Genomic DNA, 23,905 nt, shown 5'->3' with positions numbered 1-23,905 from the left:
CGAAAACCTTGAAGTTGAAAAAAGAAATTACGAATTTATCAAATTAAATATTTTTTTAATATAAGATTAGATATAACTGAATTAAGAAAATCAATTTAAATTGAATTTATAACTTTTTTTTGCAATATAAAAATTAAAATCAAAATTCCAATTGGATTAAGAATTTTAGGTAATTTGTTTATGGTAATTTGTTTTATGGTAATTTGTTTTACAGAGCAAAATAAGCTGCCATTTTGTAAATAATAAATATTTAGAAAAATACACGTGGAGATTCGTTATTGGTTTGTAATCAAGTAGTAGATTGGATCAAATAAATATAGCTTCATGGACGGAATAATTTAAAAGATTTTAATAGGAAAAAAAATTATAAATAAAACAATCTCAAAATCAATTGTCTTCGTGGACTAAATTATATATATATTTTTTAATTAAAAAATATATTTGATGAAATTATAATTAAAAACTTTGTTTTTTTTCCCTTTTTAAGGACAGTTTGAGTTCTTATATTTATCACCGAAATTACAAAATAATAATAATAATAATAAAAGAATATTTGAATTTTTCTTTTATTAATTTCACCTATAATTATTAATATATTTCAACCCATAAAATTTCTCGTATTTGTATCTTTTTATATATATATTTACAAAATAATAATAATAAAAGAATATTTAAAATTTTCTTTTATTAATTCTTCCTGTTATTTAAGTTCAATAACATATAATTTCAAGAATTTATTCGTATTTTGTATTTATATATATATTTATTTATTTATTTACAAAATAATAATAATAATAATAAAAGAATATTTAAAATTTTCTTTTATTAATTCTTCCTGTTATTTAAGTTCAATAACATATAATTTCAAGAATTTATTCGTATTTTGTATTTATATATATATTTATTTATTTACAAAATAATAATAATAATAAAAGAATATTTAAAATTTTCTTTTATTAATTCTTCCTGTTATTTAAGTTCAATAACATATAATTTCAAGAATTTATTCGTATTTTGTATTTATATATATATTTATTTATTTACAAAATAATAATAATAATAAAAGAATATTTAAAATTTTCTTTTATTAATTTTTTTTTTTGGTACTTATCCATAAGTTCAATAACATATGATTTCCATAATTTATTCGTATTTTGTATTTAAAAGATTTTTGAGTTAGTTTATATATATATATATATAAATAATTTTTGAAGTATTTTAAATATCTTAACCATTAACTTTGGTTCCTATTTATCATCATAACCGACATAGTAATGATATTTTCGAAAGTCCCACGAGTATAATTGGAAGAATCGAATTTTAAAATTTGAAAAAGACGAATTAGCCCTTACATGTCTCAACAAGATGGGTATCCATTCTCGATAGCTGTGGTGATGTTCGAAGTGATTTTAAATACGAGATGGGTATACACTCAACAAGTAGCAATACTAAATTGATCCAAATTTCCTTCATTCACCAACATCGCCGTCGCCGTTTCTTTTCCGACCTCCTCCTCCTCCTCCTCCTCATCGCCGCCGTCAATTTCTTCACTTTCCTCTGTTTCCACAAAACATAGCCTTAGCCGACCGCCGCTTCTCTCCGCCTGAAAACACGGCGACCTCGCTGGAGTTATCACCGCCGAAATTATCAGCCTCCCTTCTTCCCGGTGGGGCATGACCCTAAACGACTCTGTTTCTCTTATAGTCGTCAACGGCGGTGGAAATTCATGGGAATTGGAATGGGAAAAGGAATGGGATTTTTTTCCCCATTTTGTCTGCAAATCCTCACCGCCGGTCTCCGGCGAGAAAATGGTATTCTCGATTATATCGATGCCGGTTTCATTACCCAAATTTTCAGTACAGAGCTCCAAGCTTTTTTCGCTCAGGCCGGTCAGGTTGAACCGTTTAGCAAGTGGATGGACATACACCGATTCCGATTTCCTCACCGGATTCTCGCCGGAAAGGAGAGATTGTACTGAAGGCCAGTCTCCGCCGTTACCGCCGCCGCATTGATCGGAATGGATTAAGAATTTAGATGGGTCGGAAAAAGGGGGCTTTAAAGGAGGATCAAAGGGTGGGAAAATTAGGGTTCTTTGGTCTACGAGATGGGAGTCGAGACATGATTGTAAGCTTCTGTAAACCATGGTCGCCATTAAAATGAAGGTTTTGGAGAACAGAGGAGGAGAGAGAAAGAGGGGAATTGAAAAAGGGCATGTGGGGAAGATGAAGGGGTGAAGGGGGGAATTTGTAGGGCTTCAAAAAGTGACGATTTTTTTTTTCTTTTTTTAATTATACAAAAAAAAAAAATTAAATTAACTTTTTTTTCTTTTTGGAAAAAATTATGTGTTTTGTTTTTGACACAAAAACAAAACTATGGAATAAAATGGGAAAATATCCAACCAAGAAGATCCCTTCTATGTTGTTGGTTTTGCCAGCATAAACACGCTTACTTTCGTCCGCTCTAAATTTGTATTACACGAAAACAATTCAACCTCACCGTCAGTAGATATTATCGTTTTTTACCCGTTACGTATGGTCGTTAACTTCATAGTTTTAAAACGTGTCTACTAGGGGAGGTGGTTTGACACCCTTATAAGAAATGCTTCATTCCCTCTCTCGACACGATATGAGATCTCACAACTCAGCATCTTTGCTAGCATTCTGCTCGATGTCTGGCTCGTTAATAGATATTGTCTGCTTTTGCTTGTTACGTATTGTTGTCAGCATCACGGTTTTAAAATGCGTCTACTATGGAAAAGTTTCTATACCCTTATAAGAAATGTTTCGTTTTTCTCTCCACCCCATATGGGATCTTGCAATTCATTCTCTTGAGGGCCAATGTTCTCGTTGGTATACTGCCCAGCGTGTAACTCTTATACCATTTGTAATAACCTAAGTTCATCACTAACAGATATTACCCGCTTTTATCCATTACATATTGTCGTCAGCCTCATGATTTTAAAACGCGTCTAGTAGAGAGAGATTTTCATACACTTATAAGGAATGTTTCGTTCCTCTCTCTATCCGATATGGGATCTCACATGAACAGTTAGGCTTGTAAACACAAATGAATCGTGAAATAGTGTGGACTAACTTAAACAATTTTTTAGATGCTTCCGTTAGGGACTAAGAAAAAAGGGTGAAATTTTTGCCTTGACTAACCCCCATAGTTCAACGCTCAAGAAAATGGTCGAGACGTGGTCATGTTTGATTGAGACACACATGTTGCACGCCTTGACCTAGGGCTCAACCTTTAGGGTAGGTTTAGGACTAAACATTGAACTTCGACCTCGAGTCCTAACCTTCTATGATCAATCTAAGGCTCGTTTCACGTCATATTACCCAAAAAAAAAAAAAAAAAAACTAATTTAAATATTTTAACTTTTTTTTTATTAATAATAAAAAGATTAATGGTAATTTTTTTTCGGTTTTTTGAGTTCAACAATGAATGGCAGAAGTGATAATCGAACCATCAATTTTTGAAATGATAATTAATATTTATCCTCTCAACTATGTTATGATGACCTTACCAAAAATGGTAGAACCGCTCGTTAATTTATCCATATATTCTCTAAGTCTTTTCAAAAGTAGATGAGCACGAGAAGATTCAGAAGGTTTGATCCTCATTCTATTCCAGAGAAAATACAACAAAAATAAATGGGATTCCCCGTATTTATTTCTTTGACAACAATGGCCTTCCCCTTTGTGTTTTTTTTGCAAAATTAGGTCTTGTTTTGATGCTCGAGGAGATTGATAGAATGATCTGAACTAATACGTGAAATTGTTATAAACGCGATTTAGGGGTTTTTTTTTCCCTTATCGTTCTTAGTTGTTACTCCGTTGATTTTTTCTTGATTTTGGTAGCTTAATTAAGAAGCTAGATTGACAACTAGTTAGTTAGTTGTCATTTCTCGAGAAATTTCTTAAGAAGACAACTATTATTCATTTTTGGATTTCTTGCCTGTTAATGTCTTCAAAATATATTTGTAAGCGAAATCGCGAGCTACTCGTGAGCTAAGATCAGGTAATTCATGTGTCAAACCTTAAACGAAAGTTGATATTGAACAAGGCAACTAGATGTCATTAAAGCCATGAAACAAGCCAAAATGACTTGAAATTGATACTCAACATCTGTGCATGTCTGCCAAGTGCTACTCAGTTAATTTTCGTGAGTATCAGTTTTCAGGGTTAGTATTAATTTGGTAAGAAATTTGTTCGGAATTATGGTATGATATATCTAAGTTCTCGTAACATTATTTTATATCAACAAAAACGTTAAATTATATTCCTCAAACGAAGTACGACCGAGCCTCCCCGAATCACAAATCTTCACCATAGCTACATCTACGAGGCTCATGACTTCTTGTTAGATTCTACCAATACGACTAAGTCAAAGGATATGGCTCGGTACCAATGATTTAGAAAGATGACTCTCTACATATCTCTATACAAACTGTATGATATTGTACATAATCAATATGAACATAGCTCAACTATATTTGAATTATTCTATAAGTATATATATATATAATCCAAGTTGATGTTAAAAGTATGAATTTGAAATTATTTAAAACACCCTAACTTTCCTTTTGTGTAAAGGGCAATTATGGAAAGATGTAAATGGGAGATGAATACTTTAGGGACAAATTTCCTTATTTTGGAGAAAAAATATATGGAAGAAAAGTTATTCTTTTTGTTAATATAGCTGTTGCCTTGCAAAAAAGACCCTTTTCCAGCTATTACATTACCCTATGTAGAAAATAGGCATTATATATAATAATCTCTTTTATAACATATATATACCAAACCAACCATTCCTTCTCTAATTTCACTTTTAACCGTCCCCAATGTCCGTAAAAAAACGTCGTCGTTTTACTTATTTTAAACGTTCGTGTTTTAAATATATTCATTTCAGTCTTAAAAGTTATGTTTATCTAGTTCTCGTGTTTGGACTAAATGAATAAAAATACCCTTGAATTTTATAGGTTGGACAATATTGGCTAGCGGTGGGCTTGGGTTATTACAAATGGTATCAGAGTCAAATACTGGGCAGTGTGAAGCTGAGCCCTGAAGGGGGTGGACATTGGGCGTGCGCAAGAGTCCGAAGACGTTGAGCCCCAAAAAGGGGGGGGGGGGACGTCGAGCAATGTGCTAACGAGGACACTGGGTCTCGAGGGGGAGTGAATTGTAAGATATTACATCAGTTTGAGAGAGAAACGAAACATTTTTTATAAAAGTGTGAAAATGGACTTGGGTTGTTACACAAGCTCTATCACGAATATGTCAATATTAAATATTTGTAAAAATTCATGAATTTACCGATACAACCCTAAAACTCTAGGGTTTTGATAGGACGACGCCATAGCTCACTTGAAAGACACTTTTTGTTGTGCTTTACACCTTCCCTATATAGACGTTTAGGATCCTCCCCTTTGCCATTACATTAATAATATTCAAATTAGATACCTTTGGCAACTATACAAACATATGTAATGTAATACTTTTATAAAGTTTTCATGTCCCCTAACTTTATATGAAGTGGGCATAATTTAGATTAATATATGATATAATATATGCTTTTTGTACTATATTATATTATTCCTTTTTTAAACCATATACTATTCGTATTTGTTCTAATCCATTCAAACCTACGCCTCCAACGAGTCCAAAATTTAAGTTTATCAACTTGTATTAATTCACATGGATTATTTAAAATTATTATTTTTTAAATATTAAAATAAGAAAAATAGAAGAAATAAAAATTTGAATAAAGGACTCAAATATCCCGAACCAACTAAATCTAAAATTTATAGTTTGGTTGGGTTGGACTCGACTTATTATTTAATAAAAGTTACTAAAAAGAATATTTGAATTCGACCCAACTAGCTGAAAGCAACCTTTGTCGAGCCGTTTTTAAAAATAAATATACTAAATCATTTTTTATTTTAAATAATCTAAGATTTTCATATATATATATATATAAATAAATGATAAAATGGTAAAAATTATATCCAGTTTTCATCCAAATTAAATTTAAATTTATTATTTTTTAAAAATATTATAAAAAATTATAAAAAATAATAATGAAGGCATGTTTTTCAATTTTCACTTATTATTTAAAAATAAATACAATGAACCTAGTTTTAAAAAGTCCCAAACATTATATAATTATAGTTTATTTTTCTAAAAAAATAACAAAATAATTAAAATATTAATGGAGAAGTATGCGTCATGATCCTCGATTAAATTGAATAAAAACCCTATAAAGTTTAAATTATTACAATATTAATTTTAATGGTGACAAATATATATATATATATATATATATATATATATATAAATTAAAAATTTTAAACTAAAGTGATAACTTTATTGGGAAAGATTATAGAATCTAATTCATAGCTCAAAGGAAGGACTAACTCAAAAGTTGATTATTATGCATTGTACCCTTCTTGACCATGTCAGTGCTTTCTTTTTCTCTCTCTCTTTCGATCTTAGTTTGTTCGTTTGATTTGTGCTCGAGTCGGATGATTTTTTTTTTTTTAATCATGAATGGATCATCGTTCCACTTTCGATTTCGTGAATTGACCTCTATAATTAAATAACCGTCTCAATTTTTATCATGATTTGTGTTCAATAATGATTAGGTCATATCTGAATAAAAACGATCCTGAATATAAGATGACTAAGAAATGTTTAAAAGAATTGAAAGTCACTCGTGTTGAGTGACCTCTTGGGAATTTTTCTAATATGCATGTGAGTGAGTACAAAACATACTGTAAGGACTCATGTTGGTCTGTGGGAAATAGTAATAGTTCTCAGAGAATGTCAAGGTTATCCAGATTCCAAATCCTGATATGGGGGACAGTTTTTACTCTTATGAGTGATTAAAATTCATATTTGGTACCTGTCGATCGTGACATGACTAGATTTTCTACTTATCATACTAAGAACAAACCAACACGAGTCCTTTTTTAGCCTACGTTATCATCACTGACCTGCTTTCAAGAAAAATTCTTAGAATGTCACTGAACATAATAAAACTGCTCCAAGTCAAACATGTTCAACTCTAGAGTAGAAGGACAAGAAAGCAGTAAATAGTAAATAAAATTCACGAAAAATGTACTGAAGGATGTGTGGGACAAAGGGTTACCTGTCCTTCAACCTATTCTATGAGAACCGTGTGAATGGAGAGCGGGTAGAAGGAGAATTGATCGAGAAAACTCTACGGGTAAATTTTCTCCATAAGGGTAAATTCATTCTATTCTTATTTTATTTTTAATTAAATATATTATTCGAAAAGAAGAAAAAACCCTATGAATTATATTTAAAATATTATATAAAGAAAATAATCAAAGCAAAGTTTAAGCATTAAATTAATAACTGCCTGGTAGTTTGATTAATAATTAATTCATAGTCAAAATCTTTATATCACTACCATTTATAAATAATAATCAATCAAAATTAATATCCAAATTATTTCAATTTCCATTTTTGGTAACTATATTATATTTCTAACAATTTTTATTCTTCACTTAAAATATATAAAATTTTTATATCATTTCAAAAAATATTTAAACAATGGTTCAAGTTCAAGACCTTAATTCCCATCCTACTACCAACCAGGTATTTTTTTTATTTTTTTATTTTAAAATATTCATATTTAATTTTATTTCAATTAGCATAGAATTTATATTTATTATTTATGTGAGAAAAATAAGGTGGAATCATTTAAAAAAAATAATGGAAATTTGATTTTTTTGTTTTTTTTAAATGTTGATTTAATATTTTTATTTGGAAGTAAATGAAAAATGTGGATTTAATTCTTTTATTATTATTGATATTATTATTGCTATTTTATCCGCGGTTTATGGGGTTGGTTCGGTTGAATTAAGATAAAAATTATATTCGAAGGTGTTAATTTTTTAAATTAATAATAAATTGAGATTAGTTGGATTAACACGTATTTAACAGGCCCATTAGGTTGTTAATAGTGGCCCAATAACCTATTGTGGCCCAGAATTGTATCATAATCGTCAGGCCCGATTTATCGGCTCGCTTATGACTTCCGTGAATCACGGTCCGTATATAATGGATTGTGGGGACCAGCTGTCACGACCTGGCACGATCATATTTGTAACGCTCCATTAAATCAAGTTTTTTTTTTTTAACATTTTTAATATATATATATATATATATATTAAAATAAATAAATATCATAAATCATGAGATTAATTTAATGTATAATTTATAATTATTATAAATTCGGGTTAAATCATAAAATTTCAATTATTTTAGTTATTAAATTTTTAAAAATGTTTTTAAATTTTAATTTTAACCAAGGAATGACTCAAGCAAATAAGTTAGAGACCTTCTCCCTACCCAAGGTTATATATGTTAAGTCGTTGTTATCTCTCTCTTGCTTGCTTATATAACGTCTCTTTCAAAAATCTCTCTTTCTAAAATCTCTCTCTACCCTCGTTTTCCAAAACCTTCTTTTAAAACCGAGGCTAGAGGCTCGATCATACGTCGCTTGGCCGTAGGCGACGCAAGTACAAATTGGCTTAGCTCACTTGTCATTGGAAAGTGAGTGCCGCACAATCGCTAGTCCGCTGCCTTTAAAAGTGCGAATATTGTCCCGTTGTTGACTAAAGTGGTCGGAGTTTGAAAGTTTAAGGGCTAAAATCGTAATTTTGAAAATTCGTAAATAAAAACATAATATTTTTGTGTGGTGAGAACCAAAAAAAATATTTTTAAGAGTTTTAAAAGTTGAAGGGCTAAAATGACATTAAAACACGTGGTTTAAAAATTAGAGGACGAATGTCTCGTTGTCCCTAAAATTTAGTATATTTTTCTTTTAGTCCCTAAATTTTAATATTTTACATTTTTATACCTGATTTTCGAGTTTGTTTTCAATTTAGCTCAGTTAATTTTGTGTTAATTAATTGAAATGTAATTAGTTAAAACAAATTAAAATGATTAATAAAGAATTATTGGAGAATAAATGTATAAAAATTTGGAAAATAGGGAGAAATAAAAACTAAATTAAAAAAATTATATTTTTAGGTTTTTAATTAATTTGCCAAAGAAAGGAATGGGAAATTTGATTTAGAGCGATGTGGGAGTGCGACCATTTCAAAGCGGCCTTCTCGCGAAAACTCCAAGGACAGGCAAATCTGTTCTCTCACAGGGGAGAGAGAGCGATGACGATGGCGATTCCGGGGAGCATTGTCGTCCTCCTTCTCCTTATGTTGCTTCTCCTCCTCCTCCTCCTCCTTCTCATTGCCTGCAAGCCATGGCGCTTCTTTTCCTTCTCTCGTTCTCGCACCATCAAGGTTCCCTCCCTGCTATCATTTTTCTCTCTATTCTCGTTTTCTACGTTTCTCTTGTTCCTTTCCCTTAGCTTGATTTGTGTAACGGCGCCGATCGATTTCGTTTAGGTTGTAGAATTTGAATTCTTTTTGCGTCTGGTTTGGCAAATGTTGTTTGATTGATGGAGTTTTTAGTGGTTTTTTTGAGTTGGGTTATTATGTGATCAAGCTGTTGGGGGTTATTTGGATGATTTTTGGCTCTTTTTTTCTTTTTGGCTTGATGAGTTCGTTTCCGTGATGGGGGTTGATTTTGAATTGATGGGTGTTGATAGTTTGGCTCGAAGATTTTCATCCGTGGGCTTTTGTTTTGTAATTATATCTCTTCTGGATTCTGCTAGAACGGTGATCTTCATCTGGAAAATGTTGGAGTGAGCACTTGGAATCTATTGTTTGAAAACGATTTATGGTTCTTCTGTTGTGTATGGCTAATGGCTCTGTGCATGTGGCTTCCCTTAATGAGCTCCTTCCTTCGCGTCCTAATAGCCGGATTCTGCTCTCTAAAATATGATTTTTTAAAACTGTGGTCACCGTAACCAGCCTGTGTGCCTTCAAGCAACGTAATGATAATTAATGACAACATGCTTTGGTTGACTTGATTTACCCTCATTATTTGGCATTTTTTCGGTGTGATTTTGATATATATATATATATATATATATATTAAAACACTATATGTTCAAGCCTTCAAAAATTTGTAAAAGATATAAGAAATGATATGGATATCATGCAATCGTGGTTGCTAGAGTCATATATTTAGTTATATTATTGATCACAAGGATACCATCTTCTTGATTTTCCTTACATGTTGCAACCTCCTATGTTTTCTTTCAGGTTCCTGACCTTGAGAGACCCCTTGTCTCTGATGCTGCGGATGACGCTCAAAGCCAAACCAATGAGCTTCCTAGAGATTATGATTTGGAGGGTGCACTCCAAACTGATGGACATTTTCGGTCCCCAAGATTGCACGGGCTGATTCATAAACAAAGATCGCCATCTTCATCGCCCCATTTAAGTCAGGGTATTTGACGCTGCTGTGTCAATGTCCTTTGAGCATCTTTCTCATTGTATATGGTTTATTGATTCCTCATTTTTTTTGGATAATGTATTCATTTCTCTCAGTTGATAGACCGGTTCCAGATGTAGTTCCCGATCATTTAGAAGTTATTTCAGTTGGTCAAACACTTAAACGAACTTACTTCGCAAACCAGATTCCAGAAATTCAAAAGCATTCAAAATTGAGCCCAGAATGTGATCAACTCCACGAAATTTCAAGTCAAGATGCCTCACATGAAAGTAATTTTTCATCTCATTCATTTATTCAGTGAGGCTATTTTTAAATGCAATGTTTGCGAGTATGTAAAACATACCTTCATATCCTTCTGTTAGAAGTGCAGGAAGTTACCTCACTTTGGAGGTTGCCTCCGGTCCTTCTCGTGGGGTGCGTTATTCAATACATTCTGCAGACACGTCTAGGCTTCCGTTGACTCTTGGAAGAGTACCACCTAGTGATTTACAGCTGAAGGATTCTGAAGTCTCAGGGAAGCACGCCTTGATAAAATGGAATCTAAATGTAAATATTCCAATAGTGGTTCATCGCCTAATGACAATCTACATTTAAGTTTGTCTTTACTCATGTGTGTTCTGCTTATTACAACACTATTATGGTATGCAGAATATGAAATGGGAGCTTGTGGACTTGGGTAGCTTAAATGGGACTTTATTAAATTCTCAACCTATCAACAATCCTGATTCTGGAAGTAGACATTGGGGTGATCCAATTGAGCTTGTGAGTGGAGATGTTATAACTCTTGGTACAACCTCCAAAGTGTATGTAAGTTGACTTGCCCCTGTATTTGTTACTTAATATAGTAATTTCTCATTATAGCTGTAATCATCATGGGTTGGCTCAGAGTAGAAAGCTGTAAGGATGTTTTTGAGGTCACGGGTTCAAACCGTGAAGTCGCCTTTTTAAATATTACAAGTTTCTCAACACCTAATGTTGTAAAGTCATGTAACATTAGTTGAGATACACATAGGGAAACACAATCCTGCTTATAGAAGGAAAATGCCATTATAGTAGTATTTATGCTCGAGTATGAACTTTTGATTATTTGTGAAAATTTTCTTATCCGTTTCTATAAAAAGTCTGAAGAGATTAATATTTTTTTCATTGAGCGTGTGGAGCTCTTTTCCAGGACCATTTGTACATGCGTTTGACTTTTAATTATTTTGATTACATCAGAGCTAAGAAAGGCATCTATACTACATTTCCCCCCTAGATGACAGTTTTATTTGCAAAAGGAAAGAGGATACTGGAAACAATCTTTTGCTTCACTATTACTCTTACTTAAATGTTATGGATAACTCCTGCGAGATCTCAATATGGTTTGGTGCTTTTCTCGCCAAATTTCTTCTGCTCTTTAGAAACTTCTTGTAGGTCATCCCCTCAAACGTTTATAGGAAAATGCTACTAATGGGATAGCCAGGAGGTTTCAGGTGGAAATGAATTTCAGAATGTTTAAAGATATTTATAGGAAATGTATGGATATTTGGGCATCATAGACTTAATAGTCTCCCTGTCGAGCTCATTATGATTATTATTTTTTTTTTGTTTTGATAATGACAATTCTGCCTTGATTAACACCAACTGAAGGGACTTTTCATAATTCCCTGGGCTTTTCTTTGTTGATTCCTTAAATTGGTTCCATTGTATTTCAGTTGGTAGGAGATTTTGATTTTGGCCTTTTAACCTTGATTTACCGAAAAGCATAGAGTTTTCATTTTTATATCTGTGAGGTTACTACCAAGTGATCTTTGTTTGTGGCTTATATCATTAACTTAAAAGCATTCAACTTTTTTTCGGGTTGAGAGTTTCAGCATGGTTTAGGACTTAGCTTTAATATTTTATCTATTTGGCAGGTTCATATTACTTCTCAGATTGAGAATCATATTCCCTTTGGAGTTGGTTTGGCTTCAGATCCAATGGCTTTACGTCGAGGTGGAAAAAAGCATGCCATGGAAGATGTTTGCTATTATCAATGGCCTCTTGCTGGGGTTGATCAGGTTTTGGTGCTGGCAATTTGTGTATTTTTTTAGTTTACAACATGCATGCCAAAACAGCTTAACTTGCGTGGACATTTATCTGGCAGTTTGGACTCTTTGGTATCTGCGATGGACATAGTGGAGTAGGGGCTGCCAAATCTGCTAGCGAGTTAGTATCTGTTTTCAACTTCAGTGTTGTTGCTTATAACTGTTACTTTTGTGATCAACCTAAAAGAAACATGAAGATATTTAACATTTAAATGCCAGAAATCTTGGGAGACTTTCCAGAAACTTCAGTAAGGCATTTATGATATATTCTTAGATAGAAAACGTAATGATTTTTTTTCAAATTGTTCTCAGAATGTTTCTACCAAGGGCGCATTTTATGGAAATGTAAAATTGACGAGTCACAGAAGTAAATGTAAAAGTCTTCTGGAATTTGAATTTTGTACATGGAGACAGTATGGCGTCATAGTTTCTGTGCTGTTTGACTTTTTATGGGAAGAATTGCGCTCATATATTTGAAGACCTGTCATAGTTTCCTGTTAAGTTCCATGACAGATAGACTCGAGTGATGACTTTTACTCGCTACAATACTAATTGATAATATTTCCACTTTCTAGGATTCTTCCTGCGAAGGTTGCCACAATTCTATCTGATCCACTGAGAAGGGAGAGGGTAGTATCCCTTCGTGATGCTTCAGATGTTCTTAGAGAAGCATTTTCTCAGACTGAAGCTTGCATGAATCACTATTATGAGGTTTCTTCACTTTCCCTTGATGAATTTATTTTTAGTATTTCAGAGCTAAATATGTATTTTCTCTTTAGTTCTTTATTCTTGTCCCAAATATTGTTTTATCAATAGAAGCATGACGCAGGGTGCACAGACACTGCAGCAATATTTATTTTGTCATAAGTTTTTTATTCTTATCCCAAATATTGTTTATCAAAGAAGCATGACACAGGGTGCCTAGACACTGCAGCAATGCCCTTTTCAAGGATTTTCTACCTGTACATGACAAGAATACATCGTTCGAACTAATGCTATTTAAAATTTTTATGTAATATGATGAATTTATGTGATAAATGGAATTTTATGAATGATATATATATTTTTATTAGAAATAGAATCTCTTTCTCTGTATGCACAAAGGGGTTATTATTAGTATCTATCTGTACATGACAAGTGTACATCGTTTGAACTAATGCTAGTTAAATGTAATTTTGTGTAATATGATGAGTTTATGTGAAGTGAAATTTTATGAATAATATATATATATATTAGAAATAGAATCTCTCTCTGTATGCATAAATGGGTTACTAAAAAACTTTGTTAGTATCGTTGTTGTCTGCAGCAATGCCCTTTTAAAGGATTTTCTACCCGTACATGACAAGAAGTCGTCGTTCAAAATAAAGCTATTGAAAAATAATTTTGTGTTAATATGATGAATTTATGTGAGAAATGAAATTTTATTTGCTATATATATATTTGAACTTTGTTAGTATCGTTGTTGGCAATAAATGTTTTAGTATTAATGGCTCTAATCATTTTCTTCCCAGGGTTGTACTGCCACGGTGCTTTTAGTATGGACTGATCGTGATGAAAATTACTTTGTGCAATGTGCGAATGTTGGGGACTCTGCTTGTGTTCTGAAGTATGTGTTTATAATTTTATTTGTTTACTTATTATTGGGTTATCAGAATGCGAGTATCCATTGAATCGGGAGGCAGTCATTTGTATGCCAAAAAAAAAAAAAAAAACGAACAATGAAGGATCTTAAGAGGACATCTTATAGGTACTTGAAAGGATCTTAAGTTGCTTCTGTTGTGAGGTAGAAGATTATGGCTCGCATTATTGTGATTTCTTTTAGCAGAAATGCAGTTCCAATGAGCTCTTGACCACTTCATTCAAAACAAAAGGAAAAAAGTTAGTTTTTGACCATTCCTGGATAATGTTTTCTTTACCTATTGTTGCTGTCTTGTACTTTTATCTCAGTGTTCATGGGAAGCGGATGAAGATGACAGAAGATCACAGAATAACTAGCATTTCAGAAAGACAACGAATAGAACAAGCAGGAGAACCATTGAAAGACGGGGAGACACGTTTATGTGGTAACGGAAAATTCGTCCTTCACATTACCAATTAGTTATTTTTGAATGTTAGCCATGTTTCTCACACTACAACACAAATTCTCCGTGGGGAAACAATCGCCTCTTTATTAACACCAACCGAGAAGAGATTACAAGACTCAGTAGAATACTACTACACTTTGTTACTTGATATTTCTTAGAATGAAAACCTTGGTAGGGTAGGGTAGAGGGGTGTTTATAGTAGAGGCTACGAGGCTAATTGGTATATCTGTCTTTTGCTCCTCTCTATATGCATGTGCTTTAGCCCTGATTGCGTAATCTTTGAATACTGAAAGAGAAGGAGATTCGTCTTGCTTATGTGCTTGCTTATTGGATTGAGTGCGGGGTAGATGCTTCTGACCGAACCGCTCTTTGCTTCACCCTATGGATTATAGAAGTTAACATTCTTCTGGAAACCACGATTTCGTTAGTGTTTTGGGAAATGGGCAATGAGTAGAATTTATTCCTAAAATATCTAAATCCTTTTCTTAAAATATACCTAAATCATTCACACATATTGCCTCCGTGACTCAGGCTTGAACCTTGCAAGGATGCTTGGTGACAAGTTCCTTAAACAACAAGACCCTCGTTTCAGTTCCGAACCTTTTATCAGTGAAGTTGTCCATATAGATGAAGGAAGCAAAGCTTTTGCAGTGATGGCAAGGTGATTTTTACTTTCGATCATCCTCGACCTCTTTCTGCTCATATTAAATCTCAAATTTAACTCATGATTCTGCAATAATCACAGCGATGGCTTTTGGGATGTGATTAGCATGAAGAAGGCAATCCAGCTGGTGCATCAGGTACCATTCTTCTTTCCCCTTTGTTCTGGAAATGTGTCTTGATTGTGACTGTAAATTGGTGCTGCTGCTGCTACACAGGCCAGGGAGAGATACTCCAGAGGTGCAGAAAACTCAGCGGAGAAGGTCGCCAATTTTTTGTTGGGGGAGGCTAGAACACTGCGTACAAAAGATAATACATCCATAATTTTCTTAGATTTTGAGGTTTCTCATAGAATCACTTGTAAAGTTGAACCATAATAATTAATTATGTATTACAGATGTTATGCCACTGTTGTAGTAATGGTTATGTCAAATCCATCATTTTTTTAAATTCTTTTTTTTTTTTTTTTTACTTTATATTATCGAGAATATATATTAATTTCACATATTATTGTACTTAATGTCTGAAAATAAATTATTAATATAAGTTTAATATATATGTATTAGATAATGAGAGAATAGAAATTTCAATTAATCCGTTAAAAATAAAAAAATCAATTCAAATAGGATCAAAATAAAGAAAATTTGTTTTTAAATTCGTGACATGCATCATCGTAGGCATGTATCACTAAGTAAATATTGTATACTCGAGCTTTTTATGAACCATCTTATACACATAAATACCAACAACTTTTTAAATTTAGGAGTGTGTTCGAGATTACAATAAATATCGGGTTTTAATGTTTTTGAAATTTTTATAAAAGTATTTGAATAAAAAATAGATATCGAAAGTATGTGAATTAAAATAGATAAAATAAAATTAAAAAATAAAAATGGAAAATGGTTGGATATTTGAAGGGTATTATCGACATTTCAAATAGCAGGAAGAGGCCTTTTTGGTTACGGAAGAGGGGAGTTGCGGAAGGAGGCGAGGCGCCCGGCAAAGAACACACAGAAGATGGAAGAAGGCGGAAAAAAAGGATTTTAATTTAATTTTCTAAAAAAAATTCAATTTTAATTCTTCAAATTAGGCGTGAAATATAAATATCCCCTTCTTCTTCGTTCTCTCCCGCCATGAATATGGCGCATTTCGACACCGACCTCCCTCCTCTCGACCACCTTCACTCCACCAGATCCCTCATCTCTGCTCTCAATTTACTCTCCCGGAATCTCCCTCTTCCTCCCGACCTCTTTGAAACTGTTTCTTCCATTTATTCCGCTCCTCAGGATCAAGATCCCGCTACTCTCAGTGATTCGGTATTGATTCTCGATTCCCTTTTGCTTCTGTAGTTCTCCGCCTCTTGCTTTAGGGTTTTCTCTGCTTTGTTGGATTTTTTTCTGGAGTTCTGGTGATTTGTAATTTTAGTTCTGCTTCCGTTTTCTACATTTTTTAAACTTATTTGTTGGCTATTGTTAGTTTTGTGTGGTGGCTTAATCGATGCTGGATGGTAATTGTGAAGTTTTGGATTTTTTTTATAAAAACAATGTTTAAATAGATCTTGGTTGAGCTAATGTTGCTAATTTATAGGAAGGTGACGATCTAGGTTCTTCTAGAACTAATGTAGAAACACATTTCTGTGTGTGGAGTTGTGCTACAGCGTTTTGAATCTTGTCTTCTTGTTCCTGGTACAGGATGAGCTTGGAGATTCTGTTCAAGAAGATCTATTGAGTGACCTTGGAGATGCTTTGGCTAAGCAACGTTCAAATTTTGAATCTGGTTCTGGGTTGGAACAATTGAGAGAAGAACGTTATCGAGGTCAAATACAATGGCGGTTGAATGATCTAGAAGGTGATTGGGTTAATTTGAGATATTGAACTTTTCTTTTTGCTCTGTTCTGTTGGTCATTGCTCTCATTACCGAGAAAATAGCGTAATGTTAATTATGACTTGAGTAAAAAAAACCATGTGTTGTGCTGCATTAGCGGATATGACTTGTACTGCTATATGCTACTCCCAAATTACTCTTTTTTGGTGCTGAGCGCTGTCTTTATACGTTTGCATTTGGTTAAGGGTTCATAAATAGCTCATTGATTGTTACTTATTCGTTTAAAATCTTGAACCAGAATTACCTTCAAGTAGAGGGGAAGACCTACAGACGAAGTGCTTGCTTGAACTGTATGGATTAAAGGTAATCTTGCTATAGAAATATTCTTCACATTTGTTTTGATTGTTTATAAAATGTTGATTCATCTTCGTTTAGTGTTAAATTTTTTTAAAAGTTATTTTCTTAAAATTTTGCTTAAATACTAGAACAGAAAGTTTCCATATTGGCTATTAAATGTTGCATAGCTTGAGTATTGACATTCTGTTGATGATGATAAATAGATGTGCCTGTACACATTTTCTTTTGATACTGATTGATGATAGCCATTTCATGGCAGTTACTAGATTTGCAAAAAAAGGTACGATCTGATGTGAGTTCAGAGTACTGGCTTCAAGCAACTTGTGCATACCCAGACAAACAATTATTTGATTGGGGCATGATGCGATTGCACCGTCCACCATATGGTGTAGGAGATGCTTTTGCCATTGAAGCTGATGATCAACTGCGAAAGAAGCGGGATGCTGAGGTTATTTTCCTCTGATGATCATTTCTGTTTTCCTTTCATGTTCCACTGAATATTTGACTCCATGCACTGTGTGAGATTCACAAATCATATTATTAGATTGTTATTTGAACAGAACAGTTACTCTACTGGTTAATTCTTGGCTATCAAAAGACAATTAAAAAGGCGTATCCAACTTGAAGGGATGTGAAATTTAGGATTCAGTATAGGGCTTCTTTGAAGAATGCCAACTTGAAGAATTTTTGTGACCATATGACCTTGGGTTGATGCCCTTTTCTATCACCTGTCCATATTTGTTCTTATGAAATATCACTTCTTATCCACCCAAAAAAAAAAAAAAAAAAAACAAATCTCCAACAGGTGCTCTTGCGAACTTTGAGGATTATTTAAAAGTGTTAGCTCAAGAAACTATTATGAAAGATATGATTTTGTGTAAGAAAAAGGAAAAGATATATAATCTCTAATGAAATTGCTTGTTGTATACTATTAAAGTAGAAGAAACCTGTTTTTGCAGAGGACATCAAGGTTAGAAGAGGAGGAGAAAAACCAAATCGAAACTAGGAAAAGAAAGTTTTTTGCTGAGATACTAAATGCTGTTCGTGAATTCCATTTACAAATTCAAGCTTCTGTAAAACGTCGGAAACAGAGAAATGACGGAGTTCAGGTATTGCCTACTTAATTTCTGTCCTTTTCTTAATTTTGATTTTGCAAGGAGGAGATTTTTCTATTAGGAACTGTGCTTTAAATTCTGATACAAATTGACTGTGGAGTATTTTACTTATGCTAGAAGGGAGGGATAGTTATGGTTGGCTGGCTAGTTAGGGGTTAGGACAATGAACTGAGCTTGTTGTGCACTTACAATGAGTGGCTGTTATCGGTAGATGGAGTAAGCTGAGAAGAAGGCAGGGTGTACATTGTAGAAAAAGGAAGCCAAACTTCACCAATGCTCGAGATTTTTGTAACTCATTCTTTTCAATAAACTAATACTTCAGTTCTACTTCTATCAGTTTAGAATTATGGAAGCTTAGCGATACCGTTTTCTGTTCTTGGAGTGAAAAGAAATTATGAATGATTTAGAAAATTTGTTAGGTCTACATTCTTCCAATTACCTTGCCCCTTGAAAAATAATTTATCGCGTGATATTTGGACAGGCATGGCATGGAAGACAAAGACAACGTGCTACAAGGGCAGAAAAACTGAGGTTCCAAGCACTAAAGGCAGATGATCAAGAAGCTTACATGAGATTGGTTAAGGAGAGCAAGAATGAACGATTAACAACACTTCTTGAAGAAACAAACAAACTGCTTGTTAACTTGGGTGCTGCTGTTCAAAGACAGAAAGATTCTAAACTCTCTGATGGCATTGAGACCCTGGATGAATCTGATGTTGATTTACAGGAATTGGATTCTTCAAAGAATGCAACCCCTCAAGAACTACTCATGGATGAAGATTTAGATGCCACTGATTCTGACCGCAATTATGAAAGTGGTGATTTGCTTGAAGGACAGCGACAATATAACTCTGCCATTCATGCAATTCAGGAAAAGGTACCAAAGAACTTCATATGTATTGCATTGCTTTTTCAAAGTTGAATCCAATTTCTCTGGTCTATACTTATTTCCAAAGAGTTTTATAAGAACTTAGAATCAAATGACTATAATTCTGCATGTACTGAACTGTTAAAACATTCTACGAACCGGGAAGTCTGATTAAAAATTCAATTTACAGGTCACCGAGCAGCCTTCCATGCTACAAGGAGGAGAATTGAGGCCCTACCAAATAGAAGGACTTCAGTGGATGCTTTCATTATTCAATAACAATTTAAATGGAATATTGGCTGATGAAATGGGACTGGGAAAAACAATACAAACAATCTCATTGATTGCTTACCTCATGGAATACAAGGATGTGACTGGACCTCATTTAATAGTTGCTCCCAAGGCAGTACTTCCAAACTGGATTCATGAATTTACAACATGGGCCCCAAGGTACGGAAGAACATTGCCCTCAGTTCCCTAGCACATTCTTTTCATTCTCTCCGCTTTACGTATCTGTCTTTGTAGTTGTTAAATATGCAATAATCAGATTGGAATGACAAATTCTTATCCTAGAGATATGCACGTGTATATATTCAGAAAAGACTCACATTGGAATCGTTCTTGTTTTTGTTTCTTATCCAGTATCGCTGCTGTTCTTTACGATGGACGTCAGGAGGAGAGAAAGGCTATAAAGGAGGAGCTATTGAGTGAAGGAAAATTTAGTGTCTTGATTACACATTATGATCTCATTATGAGAGATAAATCATTTTTGAAGAAAATACACTGGTATTATATGATTGTTGATGAAGGCCATCGGCTGAAAAATCGTGATTGTGCTCTTGCACAAACACTTGCAGGGTATGATACTAATTCCTGAGATGCCTTTTTTCTCGTAGTTTCAAATACTATTTCGTATCTGAGCTTACAATATATTCAAGTAACATATGTCTTTTTTTCTCTCTCTGATATACACTTTTTTCTGAGAGAGCTTGTCAAGTTAGTTCGTTTTTAACTGTAGGAGATACTTTTCTCAAAATCGGGCCTTAATGTTAAATCTTTACCCTTCACGTATTAAAATAGAAATTGGAGTTTTATGTATTTGAAACATTTCCTTTGCAGCTACTTTTCTCAAAATCATGCCTTAATGCTCCTTCAAATCTTTATCCATTATGCATTAAAATTCAGAGTTCGGAGCTTTACATATTTGAAACATTTCCTTGTTTGCAGCTACCAGATCAAACGGAGACTTCTTTTAACTGGTACACCTATCCAGAACAGTTTGCAGGAATTATGGTCCCTGCTTAATTTTCTCCTGCCGCATATATTTAATTCTGTCCAGAATTTCCAGGAGTGGTTCAATGCACCATTTGCAGATCGGAGTGATGTTACACTGACAGATGAAGAAGAGCTATTGATCATTCGCCGTCTGCATCATGTGGGCATTGTCTATTCGCTCCTCCACACTTGAGTTAATATTTTCTTTTTCTTTTTTTCGTCTGCCTTTCTAATATATTTCTCTTTAGGTTATTAGGCCATTCATATTGAGGCGAAAAAAGGACGAGGTTGAAAAGTATCTACCTGAAAAGTCACAAGTCATACTAAAATGTGATATGTCAGAATGGCAGAAAGTATATTATCAACAAGTAACTTCTATTGGCAGAGTTGACACGGGTATGCTGTACATGAAACTTGCTATATATTTTGGTTTGAATCTCTTGTTGTCCATCTGAACTTATTTACCTTAAATTCTTTTACTGCATTAGTTAACAGCTATTTGCTTGGCAGGTTCTGGCAAATCGAAGTCCCTACAAAATTTAACGATGCAGCTGAGGAAGTGTTGTAATCATCCATATCTTTTTGTTTTGGGAGATTATAATATTTGGCGCAAGGAGGAGATCGTCAGAGCTTCTGGGAAATTTGAACTACTCGATCGTCTGCTCCCGAAGCTACATAGAACTGGGCATAGAGTCCTGCTTTTCTCACAAATGACTCGTCTTATGGACGTTCTTGAAATTTATCTTCAACTCCATGAGTTTAGATATCTTCGACTTGATGGTTCGACAAAAACTGAAGAAAGAGGGTCTCTAGTGAAGCAATTTAATGCTCCAGACTCACCGTTCTTCATGTTTCTCTTGAGTACTCGGGCCGGTGGTTTAGGTTTGAACTTACAGACTGCAGATACTGTAATTATCTTTGACAGTGATTGGAATCCTCAAATGGACCAACAGGCAGAGGATCGAGCTCACCGTATCGGACAAAAGAAGGAAGTAAGGGTGTTTGTCCTGGTTAGTGTTGGATCAGTTGAAGAGGTTATCCTGGAGCGTGCAAAACAGAAGATGGGGATTGATGCCAAGGTTATCCAAGCTGGACTTTTCAACACAACTTCAACAGGTTTGTTATTTCTATATATAATAACCTTGAATACCATGATGCCGTTTGGTTCAAAACTAGTGCTTGAATCCTTTATTTTAGTTTGTTCTTGAGAGGTTCGAATATACGACATTTTCTCGAGAACTCCGTTCCCTTAGCTCTCAAATTTCCACCCTTAGTTTCTTGAGGGCTTATTTACACTGCCTTCAGCTTTTGTATTATTGGTTTTCCATTCACTTCGATTCTCCCTCCGTTTGTCTCTTCCAGCTCAAGACCGAAGAGAGATGTTGGAGGAGATTATGCGCAGAGGAACAAGCGCACTTGGCACTGACGTGCCAAGTGAGAGAGAAATCAATCGCCTTGCAGCTCGATCAGACGAAGAATTCTGGCTTTTTGAGAAAATGGACGAAGAAAGAAGACAGAAGGAGAAATATAGATCTCGTTTGATGGAAGAACACGAGGTACCTGAGTGGGTATACTCGGTACCCGACGGTAACGAAGAGAAGAACAAGGGTTTGGAAATTCTCAGTGTGGCTGGAAAACGAAGAAGAAAGGAGGTGGTTTATGCTGATACACTGAGTGATTTGCAGTGGATGAAAGCTGTGGAGAATGGAGAAATTCCAAACCTTTCTATGAAAGCAAATAGAAGAGAGACTCCCTCACGTGAAGGCAGTGTATCAACCAGCAATATTGTCAGCTCAAGGGCAGAGGATAAGCTGATAGAATATGATGATAACGTGCCTGTAACGAGCGAGGGAACAAGCGAAGACAATTCAGGTTTAGAACCAACCCCAAAGAGACAAAAGTCCGAAGGGGGGGTAAGTATTAGAAAGCACGAATTCTTGGCCGAATCAGGAAGCGAATGGAGTCGATGCGTAATAACATGGAAAACACACAAGAAGAAGCGATCGAGCTATGTCCAAGGCTCCACAGATTCTAGACATAACTCCAATGGAAGAGGAAACGGATGGGCTTGATTATAGAGTCGAAACGTCAAGGGAGACCCCGTAAATTGGAAAATAGTGCCATTACTTCAGCTTCCTTCCAAGTTCAGCTCAGGAATTACAGATTTATCAGCTGATTGAATGAAGTTCTGAAGGAGAAGAAATGAATAACAGTGTGATCCTTTTAAAGCACAATGGCCAACTTCCATCCATTCAATGTGTTTGTAAAACTTGTGGTGTTTTGTAGGTGTAGTAGACATATTGATATGCATGCATACTGTTCTCTGTCCACTGTTCTACTGTTCTATATAAAGCCTCTTCATTAATGGTAGGCTTTGACCTGAAATGCTTAGAAAATCTTCCCACTTTTCCACAATTGCATTAAAGCTCTCAAACTTGGTTCCTCGAACTTGGTTCGAGATATGAAGTTTGATTATGACGAAGATGAGTTTCCAAAGAACGAATGATAGAAATAAGGAGAAACTACTGTGCTCTTAGTGTACACCATTTAGAACTCGAATCACAAGTCAAATTTATTATATTACTCATAAAGCTAGCTGGTAAACAAGTCAAAGTATAAGACTATTACTTTTACATTTTTCTACATCTTTAGATATCTAAAGAGAGATAGAGATCGGTTGTGTGATCAACCTGAGTGTGTCTTACATGTGCTCTACAGGCCGCACTCCATCTTTCTTCTCATCGAGCCTATTTTTCTTTTTTACTTGGAAGACAGACGTTACGTTTGAAAGACATGGTTTTCAATGTCTTCAGATAGGGTCCCACTAGTCTGGCTAGCTAGTGAGTGGTTCTTTCGGGCTAGAAGTGGGTATTTCCAGCAACGCGAGCTGCATTATTTGCCACTATTCGAGAAGCAAAAGATTTGAGAGTCCAAGCTGAAAATACATGCATAGATAATGGTCTAATGACAAGGGCTGAGAAAGCTCGGGATGGAGCCCTATGACTATAATTTTTAAATTATCTAATGTATTTAAATTTCAATTTTGAATCGGAAACGACTAATTTAACATAAAACAAAAATTAAAAATATAATAATAATAACGGCCATGTCTGACCTGACTCATGATTTCCCGCGTTGATGAAATGGATACTCAAACGAATTCCTTCCTCTTCCCCAACTCCGGCATCAGACTCCGCCGCCGTCCCTATTCCTTTCTTGCACGACGATTTCTCCTTCGGCCATGGCCTATTTCCTCCTTCTC

General features: G+C 34.3%; 3 protein-coding genes across 3 annotated transcripts; 2 read left to right on the top strand and 1 right to left on the bottom strand.

Moving 5' to 3' along the window:
• Positions 1-1,296: 1,296 nt before the first annotated feature.
• On the bottom strand, positions 1,297-2,204 carry LOC111499006 (protein FANTASTIC FOUR 3-like). Its single transcript, XM_023150438.1, has one exon. It carries the CDS (start codon positions 2,150-2,152, stop codon positions 1,433-1,435), a length of 720 nt encoding a protein of 239 aa, XP_023006206.1. The 5' UTR covers positions 2,153-2,204; the 3' UTR covers positions 1,297-1,432.
• Positions 2,205-9,100: 6,896 nt separating this feature from the next.
• LOC111499070 (protein phosphatase 2C 70-like) lies at positions 9,101-15,657 on the top strand. Its single transcript, XM_023150520.1, has 13 exons — positions 9,101-9,334; positions 10,202-10,388; positions 10,490-10,663; positions 10,765-10,940; positions 11,043-11,201; positions 12,290-12,433; positions 12,520-12,581; positions 13,036-13,171; positions 13,972-14,066; positions 14,408-14,523; positions 15,076-15,205; positions 15,290-15,344; positions 15,423-15,657. The coding sequence occupies exons 1-13, from the start codon at positions 9,116-9,118 to the stop codon at positions 15,579-15,581; spliced, it is 1,812 nt and encodes a 603-aa protein (XP_023006288.1). The 5' UTR covers positions 9,101-9,115; the 3' UTR covers positions 15,582-15,657.
• Positions 15,658-16,186: 529 nt separating this feature from the next.
• Positions 16,187-23,055, top strand: LOC111498999 (probable ATP-dependent DNA helicase CHR12). Its single transcript, XM_023150422.1, has 12 exons — positions 16,187-16,520; positions 16,896-17,052; positions 17,327-17,391; positions 17,645-17,833; positions 18,345-18,494; positions 18,982-19,377; positions 19,559-19,818; positions 20,011-20,226; positions 20,596-20,803; positions 20,892-21,039; positions 21,154-21,759; positions 22,006-23,055. Exons 1-12 carry the CDS (start codon positions 16,338-16,340, stop codon positions 22,713-22,715), a joined length of 3,288 nt encoding a protein of 1,095 aa, XP_023006190.1. The 5' UTR covers positions 16,187-16,337; the 3' UTR covers positions 22,716-23,055.
• Positions 23,056-23,905: the final 850 nt, after the last annotated feature.

This window comes from Cucurbita maxima, unplaced genomic scaffold, assembly GCF_002738345.1.
Source record: "Cucurbita maxima cultivar Rimu unplaced genomic scaffold, Cmax_1.0 Cma_Scf00026, whole genome shotgun sequence".
Taxonomy (NCBI): domain Eukaryota; kingdom Viridiplantae; phylum Streptophyta; class Magnoliopsida; order Cucurbitales; family Cucurbitaceae; genus Cucurbita; species Cucurbita maxima.
The sequence above is the reverse complement of the archived record's forward strand: the minus strand, read 5'-3'. Positions and strand labels throughout refer to the sequence as shown.